The sequence below is a fragment of the Cetorhinus maximus genome, chromosome 11 (assembly GCF_964194155.1).
Source record: "Cetorhinus maximus chromosome 11, sCetMax3.hap1.1, whole genome shotgun sequence".
In the NCBI taxonomy this organism is placed as follows: Eukaryota; Metazoa; Chordata; class Chondrichthyes; order Lamniformes; family Cetorhinidae; genus Cetorhinus; species Cetorhinus maximus.
The window spans coordinates 119,620,210-119,646,956 of record NC_135889.1 but is presented as its reverse complement, the minus strand read 5'-3'; the positions used below and the strand labels follow the sequence as shown (position 1 = coordinate 119,646,956).

At 43.7% G+C, this 26,747-nt stretch overlaps 1 protein-coding gene across 3 annotated transcripts in view; it reads right to left on the bottom strand.

The window, feature by feature from the left end:
• The window catches only part of LOC144686864 (5'-AMP-activated protein kinase subunit gamma-1-like), a 44,082-nt gene continuing 17,335 nt past the window's right edge, over window positions 1-26,747 (bottom strand). For 2 of the 3 annotated variants that reach the window (XM_078552656.1, XM_078552658.1), the window contains exons 6-13: window positions 26,528-26,573; window positions 21,728-21,782; window positions 20,286-20,412; window positions 13,570-13,735; window positions 12,169-12,206; window positions 10,225-10,371; window positions 6,573-6,666; window positions 1-400 (exon numbers count right to left, since the gene is read on the bottom strand). In XM_078552656.1, the coding sequence (XP_078408782.1) occupies window positions 369-400; window positions 6,573-6,666; window positions 10,225-10,371; window positions 12,169-12,206; window positions 13,570-13,735; window positions 20,286-20,412; window positions 21,728-21,782; window positions 26,528-26,573 (705 nt within the window). In that variant the 3' untranslated portion in view covers window positions 1-368. The remainder of the gene's footprint in view (window positions 401-6,572; window positions 6,667-10,224; window positions 10,372-12,168; window positions 12,207-13,569; window positions 13,736-20,285; window positions 20,413-21,727; window positions 21,783-26,527; window positions 26,574-26,747) is intronic. The other variant, XM_078552659.1, reaches the window with a different exon arrangement.

The window sequence follows — 26,747 nt, the reverse complement described above, 5'->3', positions numbered from 1 at the left end:
TTCAAGAATTAAACAGTTTTTATAAACCGCATTCCACTTCCAAAGGTTCTTGCTTCCTTTGTGCACTATTGTTCGACTGCTTTACTTTTACCTTAATTTTCATTAATAAACTCATTAACCCGAAGTTACTAAAATAGCACAGGCTGGAATAAAGCATTAATCAGTGAGCTAAAAATAGGAATTAAATCCTTGGATTTTTACGTGGAGCATCCTTCTCATTAAGAATTTGAAACCGGAGTCTGCGAGTAAGACATTCAGCCAAGATAAGCGCGTGCTGGTGGCTTCACTGAGTCATGACCTTCTTCTCTGAGGTCCATTTACATCCCATAAACGCGTGAGCTGCTCTTTCCCCAGCAGCCCATTGACCTTCAGGTATGGCGATGGAAGCTGGCATTAACACCTACAGAACCAATCCAAAAGAAATGAAAAAAGACTTGGATCTCCATGTTAGATCATGAGTTCATTGATGACTTTAGCCGCCAACATGATCACGATGCTTTGTGCCACCCCCTGACCATGGCAAAAACCTCTTGCTAAGTTTCAGTTCTGCCAGGCCCTTTGTGTGTTAATCAATGGCATTGTTGCATGCAGAGATAGGAATGGACGAGACATCAAATAATGCACACAGAACATTGCTCCCTATTTCTCTACCTGCTTAGATACAAGCTCCCATGGCAGCGTTTTGAAGAAGTAGGGTATCGTTCCAATGCCCTGGCCAACATTCCTCCTTCAACCATTTCATCACTAGTGGGAACTTGCTAAGCATAAATTGGCTGATATACTTGCCAATAACAATAAATAATGAATTGAATTTAAAGCAACTCTAGGATGTGCTAAGTATATGGTAAGAGGCTATACAAAGGCAAGTTTTAATTGTTGTACAAGAATGTAACTTCCTTCTTGGCACACTGCTGGAGTCTTGAATTTTTCTTTTGTTCTCGATGGAATGGAGGAAATTGGGATTTTTATGCTCTTTCCCACCAGCCTGGAAAGTTCCTTGCTGGTAGCGGGCATTGATAGAATCTATTCTACAGTCTATGTCACTGAGTGAGCTTGTAGCAGGGGAACATTAAGAACTTTATAAAGCAAGGATTTTGTGATGGACCCAACTTGAATGAGAGGACATAGAGGGATAGCTCTCTTTATAAGGGAAGTCTTTGAACTCTCTCCGAGTTTTACTTCAGTGTGCGTTTCGAATTGGGATGGCGTCGGCTTGCAGTCAGTCTAACACTCCTGGTTCTTAAACTAAAGAAGGGATCCAAACAAGGTGCATGCTTGAGAGCCAAGTTTCTTTGGGGTCACCTTGACAATGTTAAGGATTAATCAGTTCAGTAAGAATTAACACATATAAAAAAAAGGTGCTGATCACAATTGGATATTAACATAAATTGCTCAGGTAAACCCTGGACACTTAAAATTATCATTACTGCCATTTTAATTCTGTTTCTTTAGCTTCTTTAATTCACTTCATAAACATCCATATCCCATTTAACGTTGATGAAACATATGCCAAACCTGCACTACACTATCGACAACTGGACACTGAAAAATATTCTTCTTGTTGTTGAGAATCATGGACTTACCAAGGTGATGGAGAGAGTAATTCTGGCGCCTGTTAGGCACAGGTGTCAGCATCAAGCACAGCTAGGCCAGGTATATTATGTGTTGGATACAGATTAAATCTGCCCCTCCACTTTCCCATCAAGCACAGCCAGGTCAGTAAGGAAGGACAAACTCCTGCACATGTCATCACATGACTTCCTGCCTTGAACTGCTCTGTCCCATCATTGGTCGCCCTACATGACCATACTCCTGTGGTACTGCCTTTCTACGGCCAATCAGAAAGTAAAGAAAGTCTTCACCTACTCAGTTGGATGACGCTTGATTTTTCAGTCAGGTGATCTATTCCCCACCTCCTACCCTGCATTCCCACAATATTTTTATAATTAAAAAAAAAATCTCCAAAAAATATTTTCTATAGACCATTATTTATTTTAATTCCCTGATGGTTTTCTCCCAGATTTTTGTATTCACAGCAGGGTCCTGGGGTTTAATTCCTGGAGACTCTAGAGCAACCCTAGATGCAGAGTCAGTCTTTCTCTAATCTTCTCCCACAATGTGCCTTCATCTCAAACACAGAGGATCACTTTCTTGTGCGCCAGTTTTCCATTTTTCATGCACTAGTGAGTTTTCCCAGTTAGTGCCGAGTTACTAGTTATTGTGCACTTGAATTATATTTCTGATTATATAATATAAACAAGTAATACATTAGCTAAATAACTAATTGACTAACGACCAATGTAAGACTATCAATCAGGCTTGCACTGTGGCTCACTTACGCTTGCTAGGAGCTACATATATTCATGTACAGTGATCTGTCCTCTGCAGGCAAAAGGAACATGTTCAGGCATTGTGCCTTTTTAAAATTAAACCAAAGGCTAGGGGACAATAGTTCCCTGGTGCATTTGCCATGGCAATGCCTTGACCAATCAGAGTCAACTTGCCAACCAATCAACACCCTTTTCTCATGCAGTATAAATTGTGTGCCCTTTGAAATTTGGCATTCTTGCATCAATCCTGATGAGTGCAAGGCAAAAAGCTTCAACAGTGTATTTCTTTTTTCAGCAATACTCAAGTTCTATACTACCAAGCGACCATGAATATAAATAAACTCCCTCTTAAAAAGGACACCCACTTTATACTTACAATTAGGGGCAATTGTTCAAGTCAATATCCATGCATGTAAATAAAAGCAAAATACTGCGGATGCTGGAAATCTGAAACAAAAACAGATAATGCTGGAAAAACTCAGCAGGCCTAACAGCATCTGTGGAGAAAAAAACCAGAGTTAACGTTTCGAGTCCGTATGACTCTTCTTCAGGGGCTCCGAAGAAGTGTCATAAGGAGTCAAAACATTAACCCTGTCTTTCTCTCCACAGATGCTGTTAGGCCTGCTGAGTTTTTCCGGCATTTTCTGTCCATGCATGTAAATCTCACTGAAGCAGACAGAGCTTGATAGCCAAGGCTTGATGCTGCTTTATTAGATCAGCCGTCTGTTTATCATTGCATACCATACAATAGTATATAAGCATCTTATCCCAGTACCTAGTTAAGGAAGGTAAGGGGGGAAGAGGGGAAAATAATGATGACGGGTATCATTTTATCCCAGTATTAATTGAGACTCCCCCCACTACCCTGCAGCAAACCCCCCGGCCCCCTCACCACTCCCAACCAAGCATTTCTAAACAGGACAAGACAGAAATAATCTAGGGATCTGGATGTAAATATTGGGGAGGTGACCTGCATGTTTGCAGATAATACTAAGATAGGTGCGGGTAACAGGACTGTAGATGGTGCTCAACTAGATCTAGAAGCACTTGAGGATTGGCATCACGATTGACAAATAATTTTACCTTAGTAAAGTGCAGTGTTATGCCTGTGGGCAGGGTCAATGTTGAATATATGTACACTAATCAGGGAAAATTACTAAAACCAGTTGAGAAAGGAGGAGGTCTGGGACATCTAGTGCCTAAACCTGTAAAGGTTCAATGGTGTGATGCGATAGCTAGAGTGAATAGGGTTTTGGAGTGTATTTATAGAACTATTGACTATAAAGCAAAGCATATTATTTTGTCCTTGTACAAAACCTTGGTCAGACCTCGGTTAGAACAATGCATCCAGCTTTGGTCTTTTGACACAGTGAGTGATACTGGAGCTTTGGAAAGGGTGCAGAGGATGGTCACTGGACTAATTCCCAGTTTGAAGCATCTTATTTATTAAGATGGGCTCAAAGGACTGGGATTCTATACTTCAGGAAGCATAGGCTGGGGGTCGATCTGATCAAGGTGTATAAGACGCCAAAGGGAATAGATGGTGTTCACAGAGATGGCTTGTTTCCGCAAAGTAGGTTAGGGAAGTCAAGATGCTACAATTTTAAGTGTATACAACCAGATCTAGGTTAGATATCAAGAGGTGGTTCTTTTCCTGGAGAATAGTAAACCAGATTGAATTTTTTGAGGAGGTGACCAGGTATGTAGATGAGGGTAGTGTAGTTGATGTAGTTTATATGGATTTCAGCAAAGCCTTTGACAAGGTCCCACATGGGAGACTTATAAAGAAGGCAAATGCACATGGGATACAGGGTAATTTGATGAGGTGGATTCAAAATTGGCTTAGTTGTAGGAGGCAGAGGATGATGACAGAAGGATGCTTTAGTGACTGGAAGCCAGTGTCCAGTAGCGTACCACAGGGATCTGTGCTCAGTCCCCTATTATTAGTCATTTATATAAACAACTTGGCTGATTATGTGGGGGGTACGATTAGTAAGTTTGCAGATGACAAAGATTGGCCAGGTGGTTAACAGTGAGGTTGAGTGTCTTGGGCTACAGGAAGATATAGACGGGATGGTCAAATGGGCAGATAAATGGCAGATGGAATTTAACCCTGAAAAGTGTGAGGTGATACACTTTGGAAGGAGTAATTTGACAAATGAACGGCATGACACTAGGAAGTTCTGAGGAACAAAGGGACCTTGGCGTGTGTGTCCATAGATCTCTGAAGGCAGAGGGGCGTGTTAGTTGGGTGGTGAAAAAGGCGTATGGGACACTTGCCTTTATCAATCGAGGCATAGATTACAAAAGTAGGGAGGTCATGTTGGAGTTGTATAGAACTTTGGTGAGGCCACAGCTGGAGTACTGTGTACAGTTCTGGTCGCCACATTATAGGAAGGATGTGATTGCACTGGAGGGGGTGCAGAGGAGATTCACCAGAATGTTGCCTGGGGTGAAACATTTAAATTATGAAGAGAGGTTGGATAGACTTGGGTTGTTTTCGTTGGAGCAGAGAAGACTGAGGGATGATCTGATCGAGGTGTACAAGATTATGAGAGGCATGGACAGGGTGGATAGGGAGCAGCTGTTCCCCTTAGTTGAAGGGTCAGTCACGAGGGGACATAGGTTCAAGGTGAGGGGCAGGAGGTTTAGGGGAGATGTGAGGAAAAACTTTTTTACCCAGAGCGTGGTGACGGTCTGGAATGCGCTGCCTGGGAGGGTGGTGGAGGCGGGTTGCCTCACATCCTTTAAAAAGTACCTGGATGAGCACTTGGCACGTCATAACATTCAAGGCTATGGGCCAAGTGCTGGTAAATGGGATTAGGTAGGTAGGTCAGGTGTTTCTCACGTGTCGATGCAGACTCGATGGGCCGAAGGGCCTCTTCTGCACTGTGTGATTCTGTGGTCAGGAACAATGTTGAGCGATGAACACCAATTCACTGTATTCCGTGAAGCGAGAGCTGGGTATGTTTCAGGCCGGGGTGAAGATGCCCCCCTGCTCAAAGGTAGGTACCTGGTAATGTTGTCCAGGGCCAGCGAGATCTTCTGGGTTAGATTTGATCATTAAGTGGTATCGAGAGGAAGTTTCTTAATTTTTGTTTATCTTGGATTTTAATCTGGGTTTTTGCCTCTCTCAGGTGATCACGTGGTTCTGGGTGAGGTGGAAAGTGTATATATTATGATTTACACAGTTGGACAGGTTGGACCAGAGGTAGGGGTTGCCAACCCTTCAGGATTATCCTGGAGTTTCCAGGAATTAAAGGTTAATCTCCGAGACAGCTCTGGAAAAAGAATTATAGGCGCATTAACAAAAAAAAACGTTTTTTTAATTTGCTTTGAACACTTTTGTTTCTTAGTTCAAAACATATTGAAGATGGAGATGAGAATGAAGTGTCCATGGGGTCATCTGGACTGGAAGGTGGTCAGAGAGTAATGTTCCAGACTTATTTTTCCTTATTTACTCTGTTTTGTCCCAATTTTGTGTCTCTTCTAGGAGATGAAATGGCTTCCATGAAGGGTTAGGTAGGGGTTTCACATGTGTGTTGTTTGGGGGGGTGGGGGTGCAGGACTTGCACATGAGCTGATGGGGAAAGATTTCCAGTTTACACAAGTCAAGTGTAGAGTGGAATGCTTTGTAACTCAAAGCATTCCCCTCGACACTTGACTTGTGTAAACTGGAAATCTTTCGCCATCAGCTCATGTGCAAGTCCTGCACCCCCACCCCGCCCCACCCAACAACACACATGTGAAACCCCTACCTAACCCTTCATGGAAGCCATTTCATCTCCTAGAAGAGACACAAAATTGGTGCAGTGTGACCCATTTCATAGATGTGGAAAGCAATCTGGGTCCAAAGTGGCCATCCACACTCCCAAAATGTTGACAGGTACCATATCAAGGTGCACTGGGTTAACCATAGGCAGTATGCAAAAAGCTAAGACCAAATTCTTAATTTACACAATGTGCAATCAGGTCAAAATAAAATGTAGTGCGTATCCCTACTCTTTGCAAGAGTCCGTGCAATCTTGGGACAGGAATTGACTATTGAAAATTGGGTCTGTACGGATACGAACTACATTGTATGTTGGGCCTGCTGAAGACCAGGGCTGATTCCTCCCCATCACTCGAGTGCAGTCTAGATCAAGCCCATTAGACAGGCAGTTCACTACCTACCTGAATCAGTCTAGAATGATACAGAAGAGAGGAGACTCGTGAGTGATCAGGAATCAAGAGCATTTATACCTGCTGGAGACAGGACCAATGCTTGGAGCATGTCAGACAGTGAGATAATTCCTTGCACAACATCGTCCTCATTTACCAATACCAACCGATGAACCTGGGGGAAGAGATAATAGCTAGGTGAGGTAGGAGGACCAAGAAAAGGTCAGTTGACAATCCATCTTAATCCAGTATCCAGGACTTTAAGGTCTTGGTATGACCAAGCCTCAGGATCAGACCTACTAAAAGGAGGTCCCCCCACAAAGTAATCCTTTATAAATCACTGGTTAGAACTCAGCATAGAGCAGCACACTTTAGGAAGGATGTCAAAGTTTTGGAGAGGGTGCAGAGGAGATTTGCTAGAATGGTATCAGGGATGAGGGACTTCAGTTCTGTGGAGAGACTGGAGAAGCTGAGATTGTTCTCCTTAGAACAGAGAAGGTTCAGGGTGTTCAAAACCATGAGGGGTTTTGATGGAGCAGTTAGGGAGAAACTGTTCTCACTGGCAGGAAGGTCGGTGACTGGAGGGTAGAGATTAAAAGTGATTGGCAAAAAAAAAAAGAGACAAGATGACAAAACGTTTTTTAACAATTGAGTTGTTATGATCTGGAATGCACTGCCTGAAAGGATGTTGGAAGCAGGTTCATTGGTAACATTCTAAAGAGAATTAGATAATCACTCGCAGGGAAAGTATTTCCAAGGCTATGGGGAAAGAGCAGGCGAGTGTGATTAATTGGATAGCTCTGCAAAGAGCCAGCATAGGCATGATGGGCTGATTAGCCTCCGACTGTGCCGTATCATTCTCTGATTCAATAACACTTGATCGGTATTATATTTCCGTGGAATATTTGAGGATGAGATCTCTGCAAGGCCTCCAATCAGTGAGAAGCCTAAGCTATTGCCAGGCCTTTGCTGATTGCTTCTTTAGTCCATATCTAAGTCTCAATCGTCTACTGGGTTGCTAACCTCCCTTTACCACTGACACCTCCTTCACCAACTCCCACTGCCACCACACCCCCTTTTATTTTATTCTTTCATGGGATGTGGGCATCACTGGCAAGGCCATGCCTAATTTGCTTGAGAAGGTGAAGCCATCTTCTTGAGCCGCTGCAGTCCATGTGGTGTAGGTACACCCACAGTGCTGTTAGGGAGGGAGTTCCAGGAATTTGACCCAGTGACAGTGAAGGAACGGCGATATATTTCCAAGTCAGGATGGTGAGTGACTTGGAGGGGAACTTGCAGGTGGTGGTGTTCCCAACTATCTGCTACCCTTGCCCTTCTAGATGGTAAAGGTTGTGGGTTTGAAAGATTCTAACCATCTGATTAAATTCCAATCTGTAACTCACTGCTGGGTATCTGTCATCCTATATAAACCACCCCCCTGGATCAAATAGATTCCAGGCTGTAACCCATTCCTGGGTATCTGTTATTCAATATATAAACCACCCTGAACACCTCGGTTAGATTCCAGCCTGTAAGTCAGTTCCAGGTATCTGTTATTCCAAAAATAAACTCCCAAACCCCTCGATTAGATTCCAATCTGTAACTTACTCCTGGTATCCATTATTCTATATACAGTGAGTCCCCACTTAACATAGACTCACTTAACATGTTTCAACTTCAACGTTGTTAATTATGTAGTGTTCGTATATCCATTTAACATTCTAGTTTCACTTTAACATTGTTTGCCACAGACTTCCTCTTCTGTGGCCTATCTGCTCACATGACCTTTCCCTCAGTTCTCCCTTCCCGCCCTCAGTCCCTCTTCCCTCATTCTTGGCCTTGCATCCCAGTGTTGTTTCCCTCTGGCGTTGTAACCCTGCCCACAATCCCACCTTGCCTGTTCCACCTCCCAGCCCTGCCTAGTTTCTACCCCCACCGCTGGCCGTGCCTCCTCCCACCGCCAACCTTGCCTCCCACCCTCTGTTCTTACCTTAGCCCCCAGAGTCCATTCTCCAGTTGCTCATGACTCCGACTCTGAACTCGCACTGAAGCCCTGGCCACCATCTAGTGGTAGGTAGTTGGTCAGTGCTGGTAGTCATGACTTCAGCTGCTACCTGCACTGACCAACTCCTGCCACTAGGTAGAGCCTGGTCAATCTAAAAGTACTGCAGGTGAGTGCATAGCTGTGGCTCAGTTCATAGCACCCTCGCCTTTGAATCAGAGGGTTGTGGGTTCATGTCCCACTCCTGGAAACCAAGAACTGTGAATGTACTCGAAAAGAGTTACATGTGATCTGTTGATAACTTGAAAGAATTTTTTAAATATTGTATTGTATACGGTATTGTATTTCCTTTATATTTAGTGATGTATTTTATTTCGCAAGCTATTTCAGCTAGGAATGCACAGTGCTGTACATACACGGTACATTATTTCAACTTGTATATTGGCTTTTTCTGGGCAAGAAATGTCTGAAGGAACCTAACCCTGGCTTTAACATTGATTCCTATGGTAAGCTATAATTCATTTAAAGTCGTTTCAATTAAAGTCACGATTTGCAGGAACACAGCCACAACTTTAAGTGAGGACGACTTGTATAAACGAACCCTTAATTAGACGCCTGCTGCCCTTGTCTTTCTATGCAGTAGAGGCTGTGGGTTTAGAAGATTCTAGCCATCCAACTAGATTCCAGTCTGTAACTCACTCCCGCCGTATCTGTTATTCTACATAAAACCTCACCCCACCCCCCACCACACCCTCTGAAGCCTTCGATTAGATTCCAGTCCAAAACCCACTCCCAAGTATCTGTTATTCCAAATATAAACCATCCCACCCCACCCACCCACCCCCAAACACAATCCTTGATTAGATTACAGTCTGTCACTCACTCCCAGGTATCTGTTGTTCCATATATAAACCCCCATCCCCACTTCACCCCACCCCCTTGAACCCCTCGATTAGATTGCAGTCTGTAACTCACTCCCGGGTATCTGTTATTCTATATATAAACCCCCCCGAACCCCTCGACTAGATTCCAGTCTGTAACTCACTCCAGGGTATCTGTTATTCTATATATAAACCACCCCCGAACCCCTCGATTAGATTCCAGTCTGTAACTCACTCCCGGGTATCTGTTATTCTATATATAAACCACCCCCGAACCCCTCGATTAGATTTCAGTCTGTAACCCACTCCTGGGTATCTGTTATTCTATATATAAACCACCCCGAACCCCTTGATTAGATTCCAGTCTGTAACTCACTCCCGGGTATCTGTTATTCTATATATAAACCACCCCCGAACCCCTCGATTAGATTCCAGTCTATAACTCACTCCTGGGTATCTGTTATTCTATATATAAACCACTCCCAAACCCCTTGATTAGATTCCAGTCTGTAACTCACTCTCGGGTATCTTTTATTCTATATATAAATGGCCCCACTTACCCCCCACCCCACCAACCACAAACTCTTTGATTAGGATCCGGCCTGTAACTCACTCCTGGGGACCCATTATTCTAAAAGTAAACCATCTGAGCCCCTCTTTAAGGCTCCAGACCGTAACTCAATCCCAAGTCATGACTGTTTGATATATAAGCTCTCTGATTAAATTCCAGTTTGCTGTTCACCCACTGTATAACAGCAGGAACTGAAATATTTACAAAGAAGGGCATTTAAGGACACAGTGGCTATGAGAGAAAGAAATACCCGTGCCTTTGAGTTTATTAGTCCCTTACCTCATTCTTCACCAGACGTTCAATGATGACTTCCAATGTTTCATGTGCGTAACACTTGAGGACATTTTCAAAACAATGCCACCGTTGCTGCAGTGACTCCTTCACCGTGACATCCAGGTTGTTGTAGGCTTTCTGTGCAGCGAGGTTCTGAGGAAAAGGAGTGGAATGTTTGCCCATAGGTTCGCAAGTTTTGGTCATCTCTAATCACCATGTTTGGTCCAACCATCTTGCCTTTCTGTAGCTCTGTCTCCCCATGATGGTCAATTGTACTTCAGCTCATCATAGTCAGAAATTTTAAGTGATGAGTAACATACGAAATAGGAGCAGGAGTAGGCCATTCGGCCCCTCGAGCCTGCTCCGCCATTCAATAAGATCATGGCTGACCTGATTGTAACCTCAGCTCCACATTCCCACCTACCCCCAGCAACCTTTCACCCCCTTGCTTATCAAGAATCCATCTACCTCTGCCTTAAAGATATTCAAAGACTGCTTCCACTGCCTCAAGAGGCAGAGAGTTCCAAAGATTGTGAGAGAAAAAAATTTCTCCTCATCTGTGTCTTAAATGGATGACCCCTTTTTTTGAAACAGTGACCCCTTGTTCTAGATTCTCCCACAAGAGGAAACATCCTCTCCACATCCACCCTGTCAAGACCCCTCAGGATCTTACATGTTTCAATCAAGTCGCCTCTTACTCTTCTAAACTCCAGCGGATACAAGCCTAACCTGTCCAACCTTTCCTCATAAGACAACTCACCCATTCCAGGTGTTAGTCTGGTAAATAAAAATTAAAAAGCTGACTCAAACATCCAGGTTCAATGCCAATTAAAAGGTGATTAAAGGGAAAGGTTGTAGGGAATCGACCCAGTCCATGTTCTGTACCTGGTGCTAGGTGCAAGGAATAAAATCTTGCATTTTCTCAAATTTTCAAAAATATCCCAACAATATTCACAACAATTTACAAGATCACTCAGTCTATCTCCGCAAGTACCTAGCTCTATAAATTAAAATCTACAATAACATCAACTAAAAGAAAACCTTTCAGGTGTTTACCCTCCTTTCACAGTCTCAAAACATCCCAAAGAGTTTTACAGCTAAAAAATATCTTTTATTGAGGTGTAGCTACAGCAACTAATTTGTGCACAGCAAGATTCCACAAACAACAATGAGCTAATCGCCAGGTCATCTTTTGGTTTAGTGATGTTGATTGAGAGATGAACGTTAGCCAGGGAGCTGGGGAAAACTCCCCTGTTTATCTTCAAACTGTGCAAGGAGATCTTCTGTGCTTACCTGAGAGGACAGGTGGGGCCTCAGTTTTAATGGCCTAAAATTCTCGTCCTTGTTTTCAAATCCTCCCTTGGCCTCACGCCTCCAAATCTTTGTAACTTCTTCCAGCCCTACAATTCTCTGAGATCTCTGCGCTCCTCCATTTCTGGCCTCTTCCTCGATTCCCATCCCGCCACCATTGGCCGTCTCGGGCTCAAACTCCGAAGTCCCTCCCTAAACCTCTCTGCCCCCTCCTCCTCCTTTAAGATGCTCCCTGAAACATGCCCCTTTGTCCAAGCTTTTGGTCACCTGTCCCCCCCTATCTCTTTATGTGGCTCGGTGTCAGACTTTGTTTGATAAACACTCCTGTGAAGCACCTTGGGACATTTTTTACAATGTTGAAGCTGATATATAAATGCATCTCATTGTTGTTGTATTTGATGGACCATCAGTCGCTGAAGCTCCCTAGAGAGCAGGAAGTTTCATTTTGGTTCCTGGTGAGTGATTCAACCCCTGGGCACAGATGGGCCTCCAAGACATCCAATTACTGTGCACTTTGACCTTTCCAGCCAGCTTGAGCCATCCCTGGTGTGTGTTCATCTCTCCCTGACCCCCACCCAACTCCACTTCATCGTACATGGCTCTGCCTCTGTGTTAGGGTCTCCAAAATACAGTACTTACTATAGCATCAAATCGGGAGTAGAGATTCACCACTTTACCTGGAATAGAAGGAAAAGTGAATCGGAATGTGATCACTGTACTATAAACTTGTCAAAGCAGGTACATGCATACAGGTGTTTCTTTTATTTCTCTGTGGCTATATAGCACCCATCGAGGAAACACAGAGGATTTCCTGTTATCATTAATTTACAGACATCCAGGTTGCTGTTTTTGATAAATCTTGAGTTGCCTTAAGATGAAAAGAAGAAAGAAATTACATTTACATAGCACCTTCCACAACCCACAACCACAGCCAAATTAAGTACTTTCCAACTGTAGTCACTGTTGCAATATTGGAAATTGGCAGTCGCCAATTTGTACACAGCAAGCTCCCACAAACATCTATGAGATAAATGGCCAGGTGTGTTTCTTTCAGTAATGTTGGTGGAGGATAATTTTGACTGGGACACCAGTGAGTGCTCCCCCAGCTCTTCTTCAAAATAGTGGCCATGGGATCTTTTACATCCATCTAAGAGGACAGATGGAGCCTCGGTTTAGCATCTCATCCCAAAGATGGCACCTCCACCAGTGCAGCACTCTCCCAATATTACACTGGGAGTGTCAGCCTAGATTTTGCACTCAAGTTCTAATGAAATGGTGGTGTATTGGTACTGTCACTGGACTAGTAATCTGGAAGGCCCAGGCTAATACCCTAGGGACACAGGTTCACATCCTGCCATTGCAGCTGGTGGACTTTGAGTTCAATTGATTAACCTGGAGTATGAGGCTAGTTTCAGTAATGGAGACCTTGAAATTATTATCGATTGTTGTAAAAACCCATCTGGTTCACAAATGTCCTTTAGGGAAGGAAATCTGCTGTCCTCACCTGGTCTGTGACTCCAGACCCACAGTAATGTGGTTGACTTTTAACTGCCCCCTGAAATGGCTGAGCAAGTTACTCAGTTCAAGGGCAATTAGGGATGGGCAACAAGTACTGGTCTTGCCAATGAGGCCCACATCCCTTAAAGAAAATTAAGTCTCAAGTGGGACTTGAGCTCACAATGTTCGAATTCAGCCCCACAAATCTGCTCCGACATTCAATTTGATCATGGCTCATTTGTACTTCATTCCATTTACCCACAGCTCCATATACTCTTACCCAATGAAAACCTTATAATCCCAGTCATGAAAGCATCAATTGACACCCCTCCCCCACCCCAGCACCCATTGCCTTTTGAGGGTGAATGGTTGCAAGGCATTGAAAGCATCTTTGCAAGTTAAATTCCCTCTAAATTCAGCAACTTAGCTATCTCGGTTCAGTAAATCCAATTCTGCTCTCTTTTGTTGGTCTGAAATCTCAGGGCCAATATTCATTCAAGCCTCAAATCCCCCACTCCCATCCAAAGCCTTCCTATCACTTACCCAGACTGTTAACCACAGGGAGAGCAGACACCCTTCTTGCAACAAAGATCCCCAGCGCCTCGTAAACGGGTGATGTCTCCTCTATCAGGGCTACGTCCTGGTACGTCCCGATCCCAAGCTCTTGGAGAGTCTTCTTCATAAAGCTCGGCTTGGGGAGCTTCGAGGTCTGAAAGCAAATGGAAATTCAGTGAGGTCAGCTAAATGGATACTGTCAGAACAAAAGGGCATTGTCATAGAATCACAGAATCACACAGTGCAGAAGAGACTCTTCGGCCCATCGAGTCTGCACCGACACGTGAGAAACACCTGACCTACCTACCTAATCCCATTTACCAGCACTTGGCCCATAGCCTTGAATGTTATGACATGCCAAGTGCTCATCCAGGTACTTTTTAAAGGATGTGAAGCAACCTGCCTCCACCATCCTCCCAGGCAGCGCATTCCAGACCGTCACCACCCTCTGGGTAAAAAAGTTTTTCCTCACATCGCCTCTAAACCTCCTGCCCCTCACCTTGAACTTATGCTCCCTTGTGACTGACTCTTCAGTGAAGGGGAACAGCTGCTCCCAATCCACCCTGTCCATACCCCTCATAATCTTGTACACCTCGATCAGGTCGCCCCTCAGTCTTCTCTGCTCCAAAGAAAACAACCCAAGTCTATCCAACCTCTCTTCATAAGTTAAATGTTTCATCCCAGGCAACATCCTGGTGAATCTCCTCTGCACCCCCTCCAGTGCAATCACATCCTTCCTATAATGTGGCGACCAGAACTGTACACAGTACTCCAGCTCTGGCCTCACCAAAGTTCTATACAACCCCAACATGACCTCCCTACTTTTGTAATCCATGCCTTGATTGATAAAGGCAAGTATCCCATATGCCTTTTTCACCACTCCACTAACATGTCCCTCTGCCTTCAGAAATCTATGGACACACACACCAAGGTCCCTTTGTTCCTCAGAACTTCCTAGTGCCATGTTGTTCATTGAATACTCCCTTGTCAAATTACTCCTTCCAAAGTGTATCACCTCACACTTTTCAGGGTTAAATTCCATCTGCCACTTATCTGCCCATTTGACCATCCCGTCTATATCTTCCTGTAGCCCAAGACACTCAACGTCACTGTTAACCAACCGGCCAATGTTTGTGTCATCTGCAAACTTACTAATCCTACCCCACACATAGTCATCTATGTCATTTATATAAATGACAAATAATAGGGGACTGAGCACAGATCCCTGTGGTACGCCTCTGGACACTGGCTTCCAGTCACTAAAGCATCCCTCTGTCATCACCCTCTGCCTCCTATAATTGAGCCAATTTTGAATCCACCTTATCAAATTACCCTGTATCCCATGTGCATTTGCCTTCTTTATAACTCTCCCATGTGGGACCTTGTCAAAGGCTTTGCTGAAATCCATATAAACTACATCAACTACACTACCCTCATCTACACACCTGGTCAGCTCCCCAAAAAATTCAATCAAATTTGTTAGGCATGACTTCCCTCTGACAAAGCCATGCTGACTATCCCTGATCAAACCTTGCCTCTCCAATTGGAGATAGATACTGTCCTTCAGAACTTTCTCCAATAGTTTCCCTACCACTGACGTGAGACTCACCGGCCTGTAGTTCCCTGGCTTATCTCTACAACCCTTCTTAAAAAGTGGAACCACATTAGCTGTTCTCCAGTCCTGTGGCACCTCCCCCGTGGCCAGAGAGGAATTAAAAATTTGGGTCAGAGCCCCTGCGATTTCCTCCCTTGCCTCCCTCAGCAGTCTGGAACACAAATCATCTGGACCTGAAGATTTGTCCACTTTTACACCTGCCAACACCTCCAATACCTTGTCACTCCCTATATCAATTTGCTTAAGAACCTCGCAGTCTCTCTCCCCGAGTTCCATACCTTCATCCTCATTCTCTTGGGTGAAGACAGATGTGAAGTATTCATTCAACACTCTAGCGATGTCCTCTGGCTCCACCCATAGATTGCCCCCTTGGTCCCTAATGGGCCCTATTTTTTCCCTGGTTATCCTCTTCCCATTGGTATACTTATAGAATATCTTGGGATTTTCCCTACTTTTACCAGCCAGAGCTTTCTCAAATCCCCTCTTTGCTCTCCTAATGGCTTTCTTAAACTCCACCCTGCACTTTCTGTACTCCACTAATGCCTCCGCTGATTTGCTTCCCTTGTACCTACTAAAAGCATCTCTTTCCCTTCTCATCGTAACCTGACTATCTCTGGCCATCCATGGTTCTCTGGGCTTGTTACTCCTTCCTATCTCCCTAGAGGGAACATGTTGAGCCTGTACCCCTCCCCATTTTCTTTTTGAATGCCACCCACTGCTCCTCTGTAGATTTCCCCACAAGTAGCTGTTCCTTGTCTACCTTGGCCAGATCCTGCCTTATTTTACTAAAATCCACTCTCCCCAAATCCAAAACACTTTTTTTGTAACTTGTCGATTTCTTTGTCCTTAACAAACTTAAACTGTACCATGTTGTGGTCGCTATCGCTAAAATGCTCCCCCACCACCGCCTCGGCCACCTGTCCAGCTTCATTCCCCAGAATTAGGTCCAGCACTGCGCCATGCCTTGCTGGACCCTCTACATAATGACCTAAAAAGTTCTCCTTAACTTAAAATTAGATCAAATAAAATAGACTGAGTCAACACAAACCATGAAACACAAACTCACTTTCAGTTCCTGGTCTGGCCTAATGGACCTCAGTCAGGGTTTAAAAGATTAAGGGGCGACCTAATCAAGGCATTTAAGGTGATTTACCCTATCTCCATAAACTTGAACTCATCCAAAACTCTGCTGCCTGTATCCTAACTTGCATCAATTCCCATTCACCCATCACCCCACGTTCACTGACCTACATTGGCTCCTGATCTGGCAACGCCTCAATTTTAAAATTTTCATCCTTGTTTTGAATCCCCTCCATGACCATCCCCTCTCCCTCTCCCCTCCAGCCCTACAGCTCTCCAAGATCTCTGCATCCCTTCCCATGCCTCGCCTTTTGCACATGCCCAATTTCAATTGTTCCACCATTGGCAGTCATCCCTTCAACTGCCTGCACCCTGAGCTCTGTAATTCTCTCCCTAAACCTCTCCACCTCTCTACCTGTCTCTCCTCCATTAAGGTGTCCTTAAGAGCTCCCCCATTGATCAAGCTTTTGGTCACTTGTTTCATTAACTCCTTCTGTGTCTCAGTGGCAAATTTGACCTGCTCCTATTTCTTATGTTTTTCTGTTTTATAATGCTCCTGATGAGCACCTCAGGGCATTTAGCTACATTAAATATATTTAACTACGCTATATAAATGGAAGCTGCTATTGTTGTTAACTTTTTTTCAATGGTGGAGGGGAGTCCAGAATAAGGAGATATAATCTCAAAATTAGCGTGTTCATGGGATGATATCAGAAAGCGTTTCTCCACATAGAAATACCTCAAAATCTGGAACTCTCTCCAGCAAAAGGTTGAAGGTTTCAAAACTGAGATTTATAGATTTTTGTTTAGCAAGGACATTAAGGGATATTGACAAAGTAAATAGTAGAGGTAAATAGAGTTAAGATACAGGCTAGCTGTGTTCTAATTCAGCTGTAGCTCAGTCCATAGCACCCTCGCCTTTGAATCAGAAGGTTGTGGGTTCATGTCCCACTCCCGGAAACCAAGAACTGTGATTGTACTCAAAAGAGTTGCAATCTGTGACTATTGATAACCCGAAAGAATTTTGAAGGGCGGTCCAGGCCCAAGGGGCTAAGTGGCCTTCTCCTTTTCCTGTGTCCCTAGGGTACTGGCAGGGATGTTAATCTGCTGTCAATCACATTGTTAAGGTTTGTTCATGTCAATTATATTGTTAAGACTAAGAGAAACAGGTGGTGGGTATTAATTGACTTTGAGCACGTATAAATAGGGGTGGCCCTGGAGAGGGAGCATGCGGGTGTCCGCTGGTATGCTAGAGGCCTTCTGTGATTGGTGGGCACTGCAGGGGCTGGTTGCATCATCACCCTTGGAAATGACATTTTGATCTGATTTTGTAAGTTTCCTTTCACGTTTTTTAGTGTTAGCCACAGTGCCCCACCAGGGGCTGTCAACCCCCCTCTGATTTATTGATTTTTAATTTAATTTGTTAATTTTGTTCCTCAAAAGAGTCTATAAATAGCAGGCAGCTGGGACACTAGGTTGAGTGGGAGGAGAGCTGTGAGACTGAACAAGTAAATAAACTCTCTCAATAAAGAAAATCTCTGTATCTCGGTTTCAGCTTCACTGACTGGGCTTGGACCCTACCAACAAGGCCACAGATCTAATGTCCTGGGGCTGGGAAAGAAAGGGAAATAGTCCCCATCAGTCGGGGGTATATTTCCTACCTCAGTCATTTCTAAAAGATAGTATATGTGTTAATTAATTTCACAGCCAGATGGTGAAGCAGGAAACCAACACCAATTAATTTTCTTAATATTTAATTTATTTACAGAATGCAGCATTACACATGTCTGCCACCTATCTAGCTAACACTCAAGTGTCTGAGAAGTCTCTCTTTATATATGTTCAATCAGTCAGTGCCCTTCACCTGTGCATCCTTAATCTTCCTAATACGATTAATATAATATAATATTGACACATGTGCATGTAAAGATTGAGTTAGGACAAGATTGGGCTCACTTGATAATGTCCCCATTGGCAAATTGCGTGCCGACACTCAACACTGTGTTCAATCATGAATGGTACTGGGTACCAATGGCAGGCCAGGGTCTGTGGAACTATATGCCAGTGGGAATCAGTGCCTTCAGAGTGCCTTTAGGAAGTCTGAATGAGGAACAAAGTTGTCCTTCATTTCTTTTCCAAATCTCCTCCAGGACTTCACTTCTCTGCTCTTCAGCAACAGTTATGGAAACACAGTCACAGCTTAAGCTGCCTCCAATCCCGAGTCAATGGTTGGCTCCCCAGGTTGATTTGGCCAAAGCATGGTTGGCACTTTATTTCTCACCCCAGCCACCCATCCTCCAACCCTTCAGTAAAGATACCAACGCAGTGGCAATTAGTGAGGACCCATGGGCAGTTTTGTGTTGTGAGGTCTCGCCCACTGGGAAATGGACCGAGACTGTGCAGACTCACCTCACGTGGAACGATTATATGTAGCAGAGTTATAAGACCATGTCCCATCACTCGGAGGTGAATTAAAACAGAGCATCCCCAGGTGAAGGGACACTACATTTATAATCTCCAAGCTGAGGCCAAAGACAAATTTACAAATAAAGGCCATGCTCAGAAGGCTGAAAAATATGAAGATTGAATTAAAGAAATAAGGCTATGCTATCTTTCTTGATTATGCAAGGAACTGGTGAGACAACACCTGGAGCACTGTGTACAGTTTTGGCCTCCTTACCAAGGATGGATGTACTTGCCCTAGAGCGAGTGTAACGAGGGTTTACCATGTTTCTTTAGATGAGGGAATCGTTCTGAGGAGAGATCAAGTAGACTAGGCCTATATTCCCTGGAGAATGGGAGGTGATCTAATTGAAACCTTTAAATTCTTAAAGGCCTTGATAAGTTAGATATGAGAAGATGCTTACCCTGGCTTGAGAATTTAGAACATGGGTTCAGACCCTCAGATTAATTGGTCAGCTGTTTAGGACTGAGATGACGAGAAATGTGGGTTGTGAATCATTGGAATTCTCTATCTCAGAGAGCTGTTGATCCTCAATCGTTGAGTATATTCAAGACAGAGATCGATAGATTTTTGGGCACTAAGGGAATTAAAGGAATGGGGACAGAGAGGGAAGGTGGGATTGAGTTAGAAGATCAATCATAATCTTGTTGAATATTAGAGCAGTCTCAAAGGGCCAAATGGCCTCCAGCTGCAAGATCTATAGTTTTATTCCTCCTCCAATTTTAGTGGTTCATAGAATTGCGCTGTACAGATGAGGTCGTTCAATCATTCATGCATGTTCCAGCTCTTTGAGTGAGCTATCCAGCTAGCCCTACTCTGCTGTTCTTTCCCCATAGGTCTGAAAATCTTTACTTTTCACATCATTATCCAATTCCCTTTCGAAAATTATGATTGAATCTGCTTCCACCATCCTTTCAGAAAGTGCACCAGATCACAAAAACTCGCGGTGTAAAAATATTTTCCTCATCTCCCTTCTGGTTCTTTTCCTGCTCTTTGTAGGAGCAGCAATGGCATAGTGGTGATGTTGTTTGGCTAGTAATCCAGTGGCTAAGGCTAATGGGGGCATGGGTTCAAATCCCGCCAATTTAAATTCAGTTATAAATCTGGAATATAAAGCTAGCCTCAGTAATGGGGACCATTATTAATTGTTGTAAAAACCCATCTGGTTCACTGCTGCCCTAAAAGGAGGAAAATCTGCTGTCCTTACCTGGTCTGGCCTACATGTGGCTCCAGACTCACAGTAGTGTGGTTGACTCTTAACTGTCCTCTGAAATGACTGACCAATGATGGGCAACAAATGCTGGCCTTGCCAGTGATGCTCACATCCCATGAAAGAATAAAGGAAAAAAAATTCTGTGTCCTCTACTTACCAACCCTCCTACCAATGAAAGCTGTTTCTTCTTATTTACCCTATCAGAACTCTTCACTTAAATCTCCCCCTTAACCTTCTCTGCTCGAAGGGCAATAATCTCATTTCCTTCAGTCTTTGAACTTAGAAGTTGATCCCGTACTTAACTTTAACCATAATGCAGATGAGAAACTTACAAAGAGGTGGAAGTATTTCAGGATGCGTTTGTGTGTCAGGATGTAGAGCACGTTCCCAGACACAGGGTCAATGACTGGTAGCCGGTGGATTTTATTCTGAATCAAAGAGTAAACCGCATCAAATAGGCTAAGGTGGAGAAAACGTGAATGGGTTAAAATCAGAGAACAGGAAACAGTTGGTACTTAAAAAGAACGAAACTTCTTCAAGAGAAGGACAGGACATTTATCAGATGGTACCACTCTGAGATGGACCTCACTGATATGGCGATGGTTAATTGTCATTTTAACTGCTTATTATTCATTGCTACCCTGTTATTGCCTCAGGGTGTTCATCTCCCCTCAACTGCCTTTAGGTGTGGCTTTAGTAACAGGATTATGTCAGCTATCAGCACTACAACACATACAGCCATAGCTCAGTAGGTAGTATTCTTACCTCTGAATCAATAGATTAGGGGTTCAAATCTCACAATGCAAGACTTTGGCATATGATCTAGACTGACACTGCAGTGTGGAGCTGAGGGAGTGCTGAACTATCAGAGGTGCTGTCATTCCAATAAGCTTTTAAATCAATTCCCTGCCAGCCCTCTCAGGGTCTCGTGCCCTGTTTGAAGGGGAGCAGGGGAATTCTGAGGCCAGTGTCTTAGCCAAGATTTATCCTTCACCTAATACCTAATATACTCTGGCCATTATCACATTGCTATTTGTTGTGTGAAAATTGGATGCTGCGTTTCCTACATCACAACAGTGACTACATTTTGAAAGAGCTTCATTGGCTGCAAAGCTCTTTGGGACGAGGTTAAGAAAGGCAATAAATGCAAGCTTTTTTAACAAAGAATTCTAACAGGCTCAGACCTCCTCCTCCGCCTGTCATTCCTTTACAGGTACTGATAGAGCCACACCGATGGCTTGAACATGCACTCCCTCCACCACTAGCACACAATGGCTGCAGTGTGCACCATCTACAGGATGTACTGTAGCAACTCGCCAAGGCTCCTAGCTTCAACAGCACTTTGCAAACCCGCAATCTCTACAACCTTGAAGGACAAGGGCAGCAAGTGAATGAGAACGCCACCACCTGCAAGCTCCTTGCCACCACCCCCCCCCCCCACCCCCCACCCCCACACCGCATAAGTCAAACACCATCCTAGCATTGATATATATCACCACCATTCCTTCATCACTGCTGGGTCAAAATCCTGGAACTTCCTCCCTAACAGGGCCATAGGAGAAACTTTACCTCAAGGATTGCTTTGGTTCAAGAAGGAGGTTCCACCACCATCTTCTCAAACGATGGGCTTTGTTAGAGAGGCCCACATCCCAAGAATGTACCAAAAAAGATAGCCAGCATCTACTATTTCTCTTCAATAAAAATTAGCTCCTGCTACTCCCCTGTAACAGTGAGATCAAACTGCAGTTCCAATCACACAGAGTAATCATTTTACCTGTCATTTGGGGAGATACTGACCAGTTTCTTAAAGGAACCTTGTAGATAAATCTCTGGGAAAAAGAGGAAAGTAAGATCATTGAACTGAATGAGGCCCAGGTACACCATCAGCTGATTTAGAGAGGTAATGCTTAAGATGTTCACTCAATGTGATTAAATTACTCAATACAAAGATTATAAATCCAAACCCAATCATTTTTTTAAAACATGCAATGTTTGCTAATTTCATCCCTACCCTTGTCACTTTCGGACATGACTATTCCAACTATCTCCTGGCCAGCCTCCCACCTGCCACCTTCCATAAACTTAAGCTCATCTGAAGCATTGCTGCCCAAATCCTAATTTGTACCCAGTCCCCCATTTACCCATTACCCAACGTGATCTGATAACCATTACAGAGACATGGCTGCAGGATGACATAGACTGGGACCTGAATATTGAAGGTTACATGACCATTTGGAAGGACAGGAAGCTAGGAAAAGGTGAAGATTTGTGTCTGTTAATTAATGATGGTATTCGCACAGTAGGGAGGAATGGCCTAATTTCAGGAAACCAGGATGTAGAAGCAGTTTGGTTAGAGATGAGAAATTTATAAAGGCAACAAGTCACTTGTGGGAGCGGTGTAGAAATCCTCCTAAGAGTAACCACATGGTTGGATGGAATATAAAGGAAGAAATAATGGGAGCCTGTCAGAAAGGTATGGTGATAATCATGGGGGATTTCAATTTACATATAGATTGGAAAAATCAGATGGGTAAAGGTAGCCTAGATGAAGAGTTCATAGAATGCTTTCGGGATAGTTTCTTAGAACAACACATTCTGAAGCCAACTAGAGAGCACACTATACCAGACCTGGTACTGTGCAACAAGATAGGATTAATTAAGACGTCATAATGAAGGCGCCCCTAGGTTGCAGTGATGATAATATTATTGAATTTTACATTCAGTTTGAGGGAGGGTCCAAGACTAGTATTTTAAACTTAAATAAGAGCAATCATGAGGGCATGAAATCAGAGCTAGCTAAAGTGAACTGGCAAATTAGGTTAAGGAATAGGTCAGTAGAAATGCAGAGGCAGACATTTAAGGGGAGATTTCAGAATACAGAGAATAGATACATTCCAATGAGAAAGAAACATTCCAAGGGGAGTACCCACCATCTGTCATTAACTAAAAAGCTAAAGAGAGTATCAAACACATCTGGTTCACTAATGTTCTTTAAGGAAGGAAAACTGCCATCCTTATTCGGTCTGTCCTTTATGAAGTGACTCCAGACCCACAGCAATGTGGTTGACTCTTAATTGCCACCTGAAATGGCCTAGAAAGCCACTCAGTTCAAGGACAATTAGGGATGGGCAACAAATGCCGACCTTACTAGTGACTCCCACGTCCCATGAAAGAATAAAGAGAAATAAATCTTCAGCCGGAAGTGCTGAGGGGATGATGCAACTTGACTTCCTCCTGAGGTCCCCAGCATCACACATGTCAGCATTCAGTCAATTTGATTCACCCCACGTGATATCAAGAAACAGCTGAAGGCATTGGATACTGCAAAGGATATGGGCCCAGACAACATCTCAGCAAAGGTACTGAGGCTTGTGCACCAGAAATAGCCATGGCCCTAGCCAAGCTGTTCCAGTACAGCTACAACACTGGCATCTCCTTGACAATGTGGAAACTTGCCAAGGTATGTCCTTTCAACAAAAAGTAGGACAAATCCAACCCAGCCAATTACAAGCCCATCAGCCTACTCTCGATCATCAGCAAAGTGGTGGAATGGGTTGTCAACAGTGCTATCAAGTGGCACTTACTCAGCAATAATCTGCTTACTGCCGCTCAGTTTGGATTTTGTCTGGATTCCTGACCTCATTACAGCCTTGGTCCAAACATGGACAAAAGAGCTGAACTCAAGAGCTGACGTGAGAGTGACTGCCCTTGACATCAAGATAGCATTTAACTGAGTGTGGCTTCAAGGAGCCCCAGCAAAACTGGAGTCAATGGAAAACAGGGGGGAAATGGTCCACTGGTTGGAGTCATACCGAGCACAAAGGAGAGTGGTTCTGGTTGTTGGAGGTTGTTGGTGGGTTTCCATGCCATATCCTCCCAAACCCACTGCATTACTTATGCATTCCCAGGAGAAAAGGCTGATTGGCAATTCGACCCTGATTTGCCGAGGCGTTGCCATGGAGAAAGCAACAAGGGGCAATAGGCTCCCCAAGCTCCCGGGTTAATCAAAAAAGGCAGAACGTTTGAATGTTTTTCTCTTGGTTGCAGAGAACGAGTCCCCGTGTATGAATGTTTGTCACTTCTAGCAAGAGTAAATGAGCCATGTTACGAGATCAACTAATTACCTTAAATTGGTTGTTGGTGTAGCTATTAGTGCACTCAGGGTTGTTCACCAAATGCTGCCCAATAGTGGAAATTACATCTAAAAGTAGATGTTTTGTCTAAGAGTGTTCAGAAAGGGCAAACACCAATGTTTTACTGATAGCTTCAATCATTCCAATATTATAAATTGTTGCCTGAAACACTCAGTGTACCACTAAATGTTGTATAGTGCTTCCCACCAAATTCTTGTTCTTGCCAAATTCCTAATTTGCCTATTAACATGCTGTTCTTCCTCCCTGGAGTGCAACAAACGTTCATTGTTATTTCCAACTGCAACTCATGTTTTCCCAGGACTTCAACACTGCAGAATTCCTAATTTTCAGAGAGTCATTGAATGATACAGAACAGAAGGAGGCCATTTGGCCCATTGTGCTTGTGCCAACTCTTTAGTGGAGCTATCCAATTAACCCCACACCCCTGCTCTTACCCTATAACCCTGTAAATATTTTATCTTCAAGCATTTATCCTTGTTGAAGGTTCCTGTTGAATCTGTTTCCACTGCTCTTTCAGGCAGCGAGTCCCAGATCACAACAACTTGCCGCGTAAAAAAAATGTTTTCTCATCTCACCTCTGGTTCTTTTGCTGATCGCCTTATTTTACTCAACTATATTTCCTCTGATAATTTTAAAGTTTTCAAAGTACAAGTTTGACAAGTTACAACCTGCTAAATCAGGATTTTACATCATCTTCTCTGCTACTGTTTAGGCTTGTGCTGCCTTGATCTTTGGATCATCAACATTCATCTGGGTTTCTCAGTTAAAAAAAGTTGAGTGGGTGAGTGGGGCTGACTGGGTTGCTCTATAGAGAACCAGCAGGGACTAGGTGGGCCAAATGACCACCTTCTGTGATGTTATATAACCCTATGATTATGACTTACAACCTTTTCTAGTGCCAACCACCAGCTTGCAACCCAACTTCACTGCATTTTGGCAAGTGCGGGGGTATAACCTTACTGGGACAGTGAGTTCTATTTGGTGCCTGCTCAGTGCCTGAGTCAGAATGCCTGGACTGCACTCCCGGTGTTGCACTGTCAGAGGTGCCATCTTTCAGATGAGACATTAAACCAAGGCCCTGTCTTCCCTCTCAGGTGGATGTAAAAGATCCTTTGGCTCTACACAAAGTGAAGAACGGGAGTTCTCTTGGCCAATTGTTTTCTCTAATTCAACATCACCAAATCAGATCACTGGTCATGTATCTTCTTGCTGTTTGTGGGAGCTTGCTGTGCCAAATTGGTTGCCATTCTTCCTACTTAACAACAGAGACTGCACTTCATAGGCTGGAAAGAGCTTCGGGGAGTGTCCAAGCCTTCATATAAACAGAAATGATTGCTTTAATAATTTGGACATCTCAGTGGTAACTGGTTTTAGTACGATGATAAATAAATGACCAAAAGTACAACCCTGTGTGAATCTGCTTATCTCACACAACTGTACCACCCAGGCAGGGCCAGTAAATGTTCCATTAACGTAAGTCGCCAGTCCACAATTAGTGATTTTGTTAGATATTCTAGTCCAGCTCCTGCCATGGTCTCATGCAGCCCTCTGTTAGATAAGGAAAAGTGTTTTAATCACTAGAACATGACCACTAGCAAAACATTAGTGATGGAGTTGGAGCAGCATCACTGGAACGAGTGAACAGAGAGGATTTTGAAGCTGGGCTCGATAGAGAATAAACACTCAAGAAATATGTATCCAAGCAACTTCTATGAGGAAAAATTAATCTATACTAAAATAAACCATTAAAACACAAATACACACACTCACACTGTCTCGCTCACACATTCACATTCGCTCACACACGAACATATATTCACACTCATACTTACACTCACACACACACATTCACTTACACTGCTTACACACATTCACCCACACCATATTCACATTTACGTACATGTACTCTCACTCACACATGCATTCACTCATTCAAACACACACTCACACACACTCACACTCACGTACATTCACGCGCACGCGTGCACACACACACACTCACTCACACACACACACACACTCACTCTCACACTCACTCACTCTCACTTTCTCACACTCACTCACATTCTCTCACTCTCACTCTGTCAAACAATGTCTCTCTCACACACACATATGCACACACACTCACACTCTCTCACTTACACACACTCACATTCACTCTCACATGCACACACACTTACACTCACTCACTCTCACACTCTGTCACACTCTCTTTCTCTCTCTCACACACACACACACACACATACATGCACACACACACTCAGACCACACTCTCACACTTATTCACATTCTCACACACACTTTCTCTCACACACACACACATGCGCACACACACGGGTGCACACGCACACACACACGTGCACACACACGCACACACAATCCAATACTGAATGAAATTAACCACAACTGTCCCCCCTCACCTCGCCAAGTCTCAATCCTATGTTGCTCCAATTCATAGATTTGTACCTGAAAGAGAACATTTGGAATCAAATATTAACCCCGATCAGTTAAAAAAGTAACAGCAGCTTTGCACAAAGGTACCACAGGCTAACAGCAATATTCCCCACACCGGTTGTAACCTTAAATCCCTCCATGGCCTTGTACCCCTCCCCCTTCTCTCTGTAGCATCCTGCAGCTCTA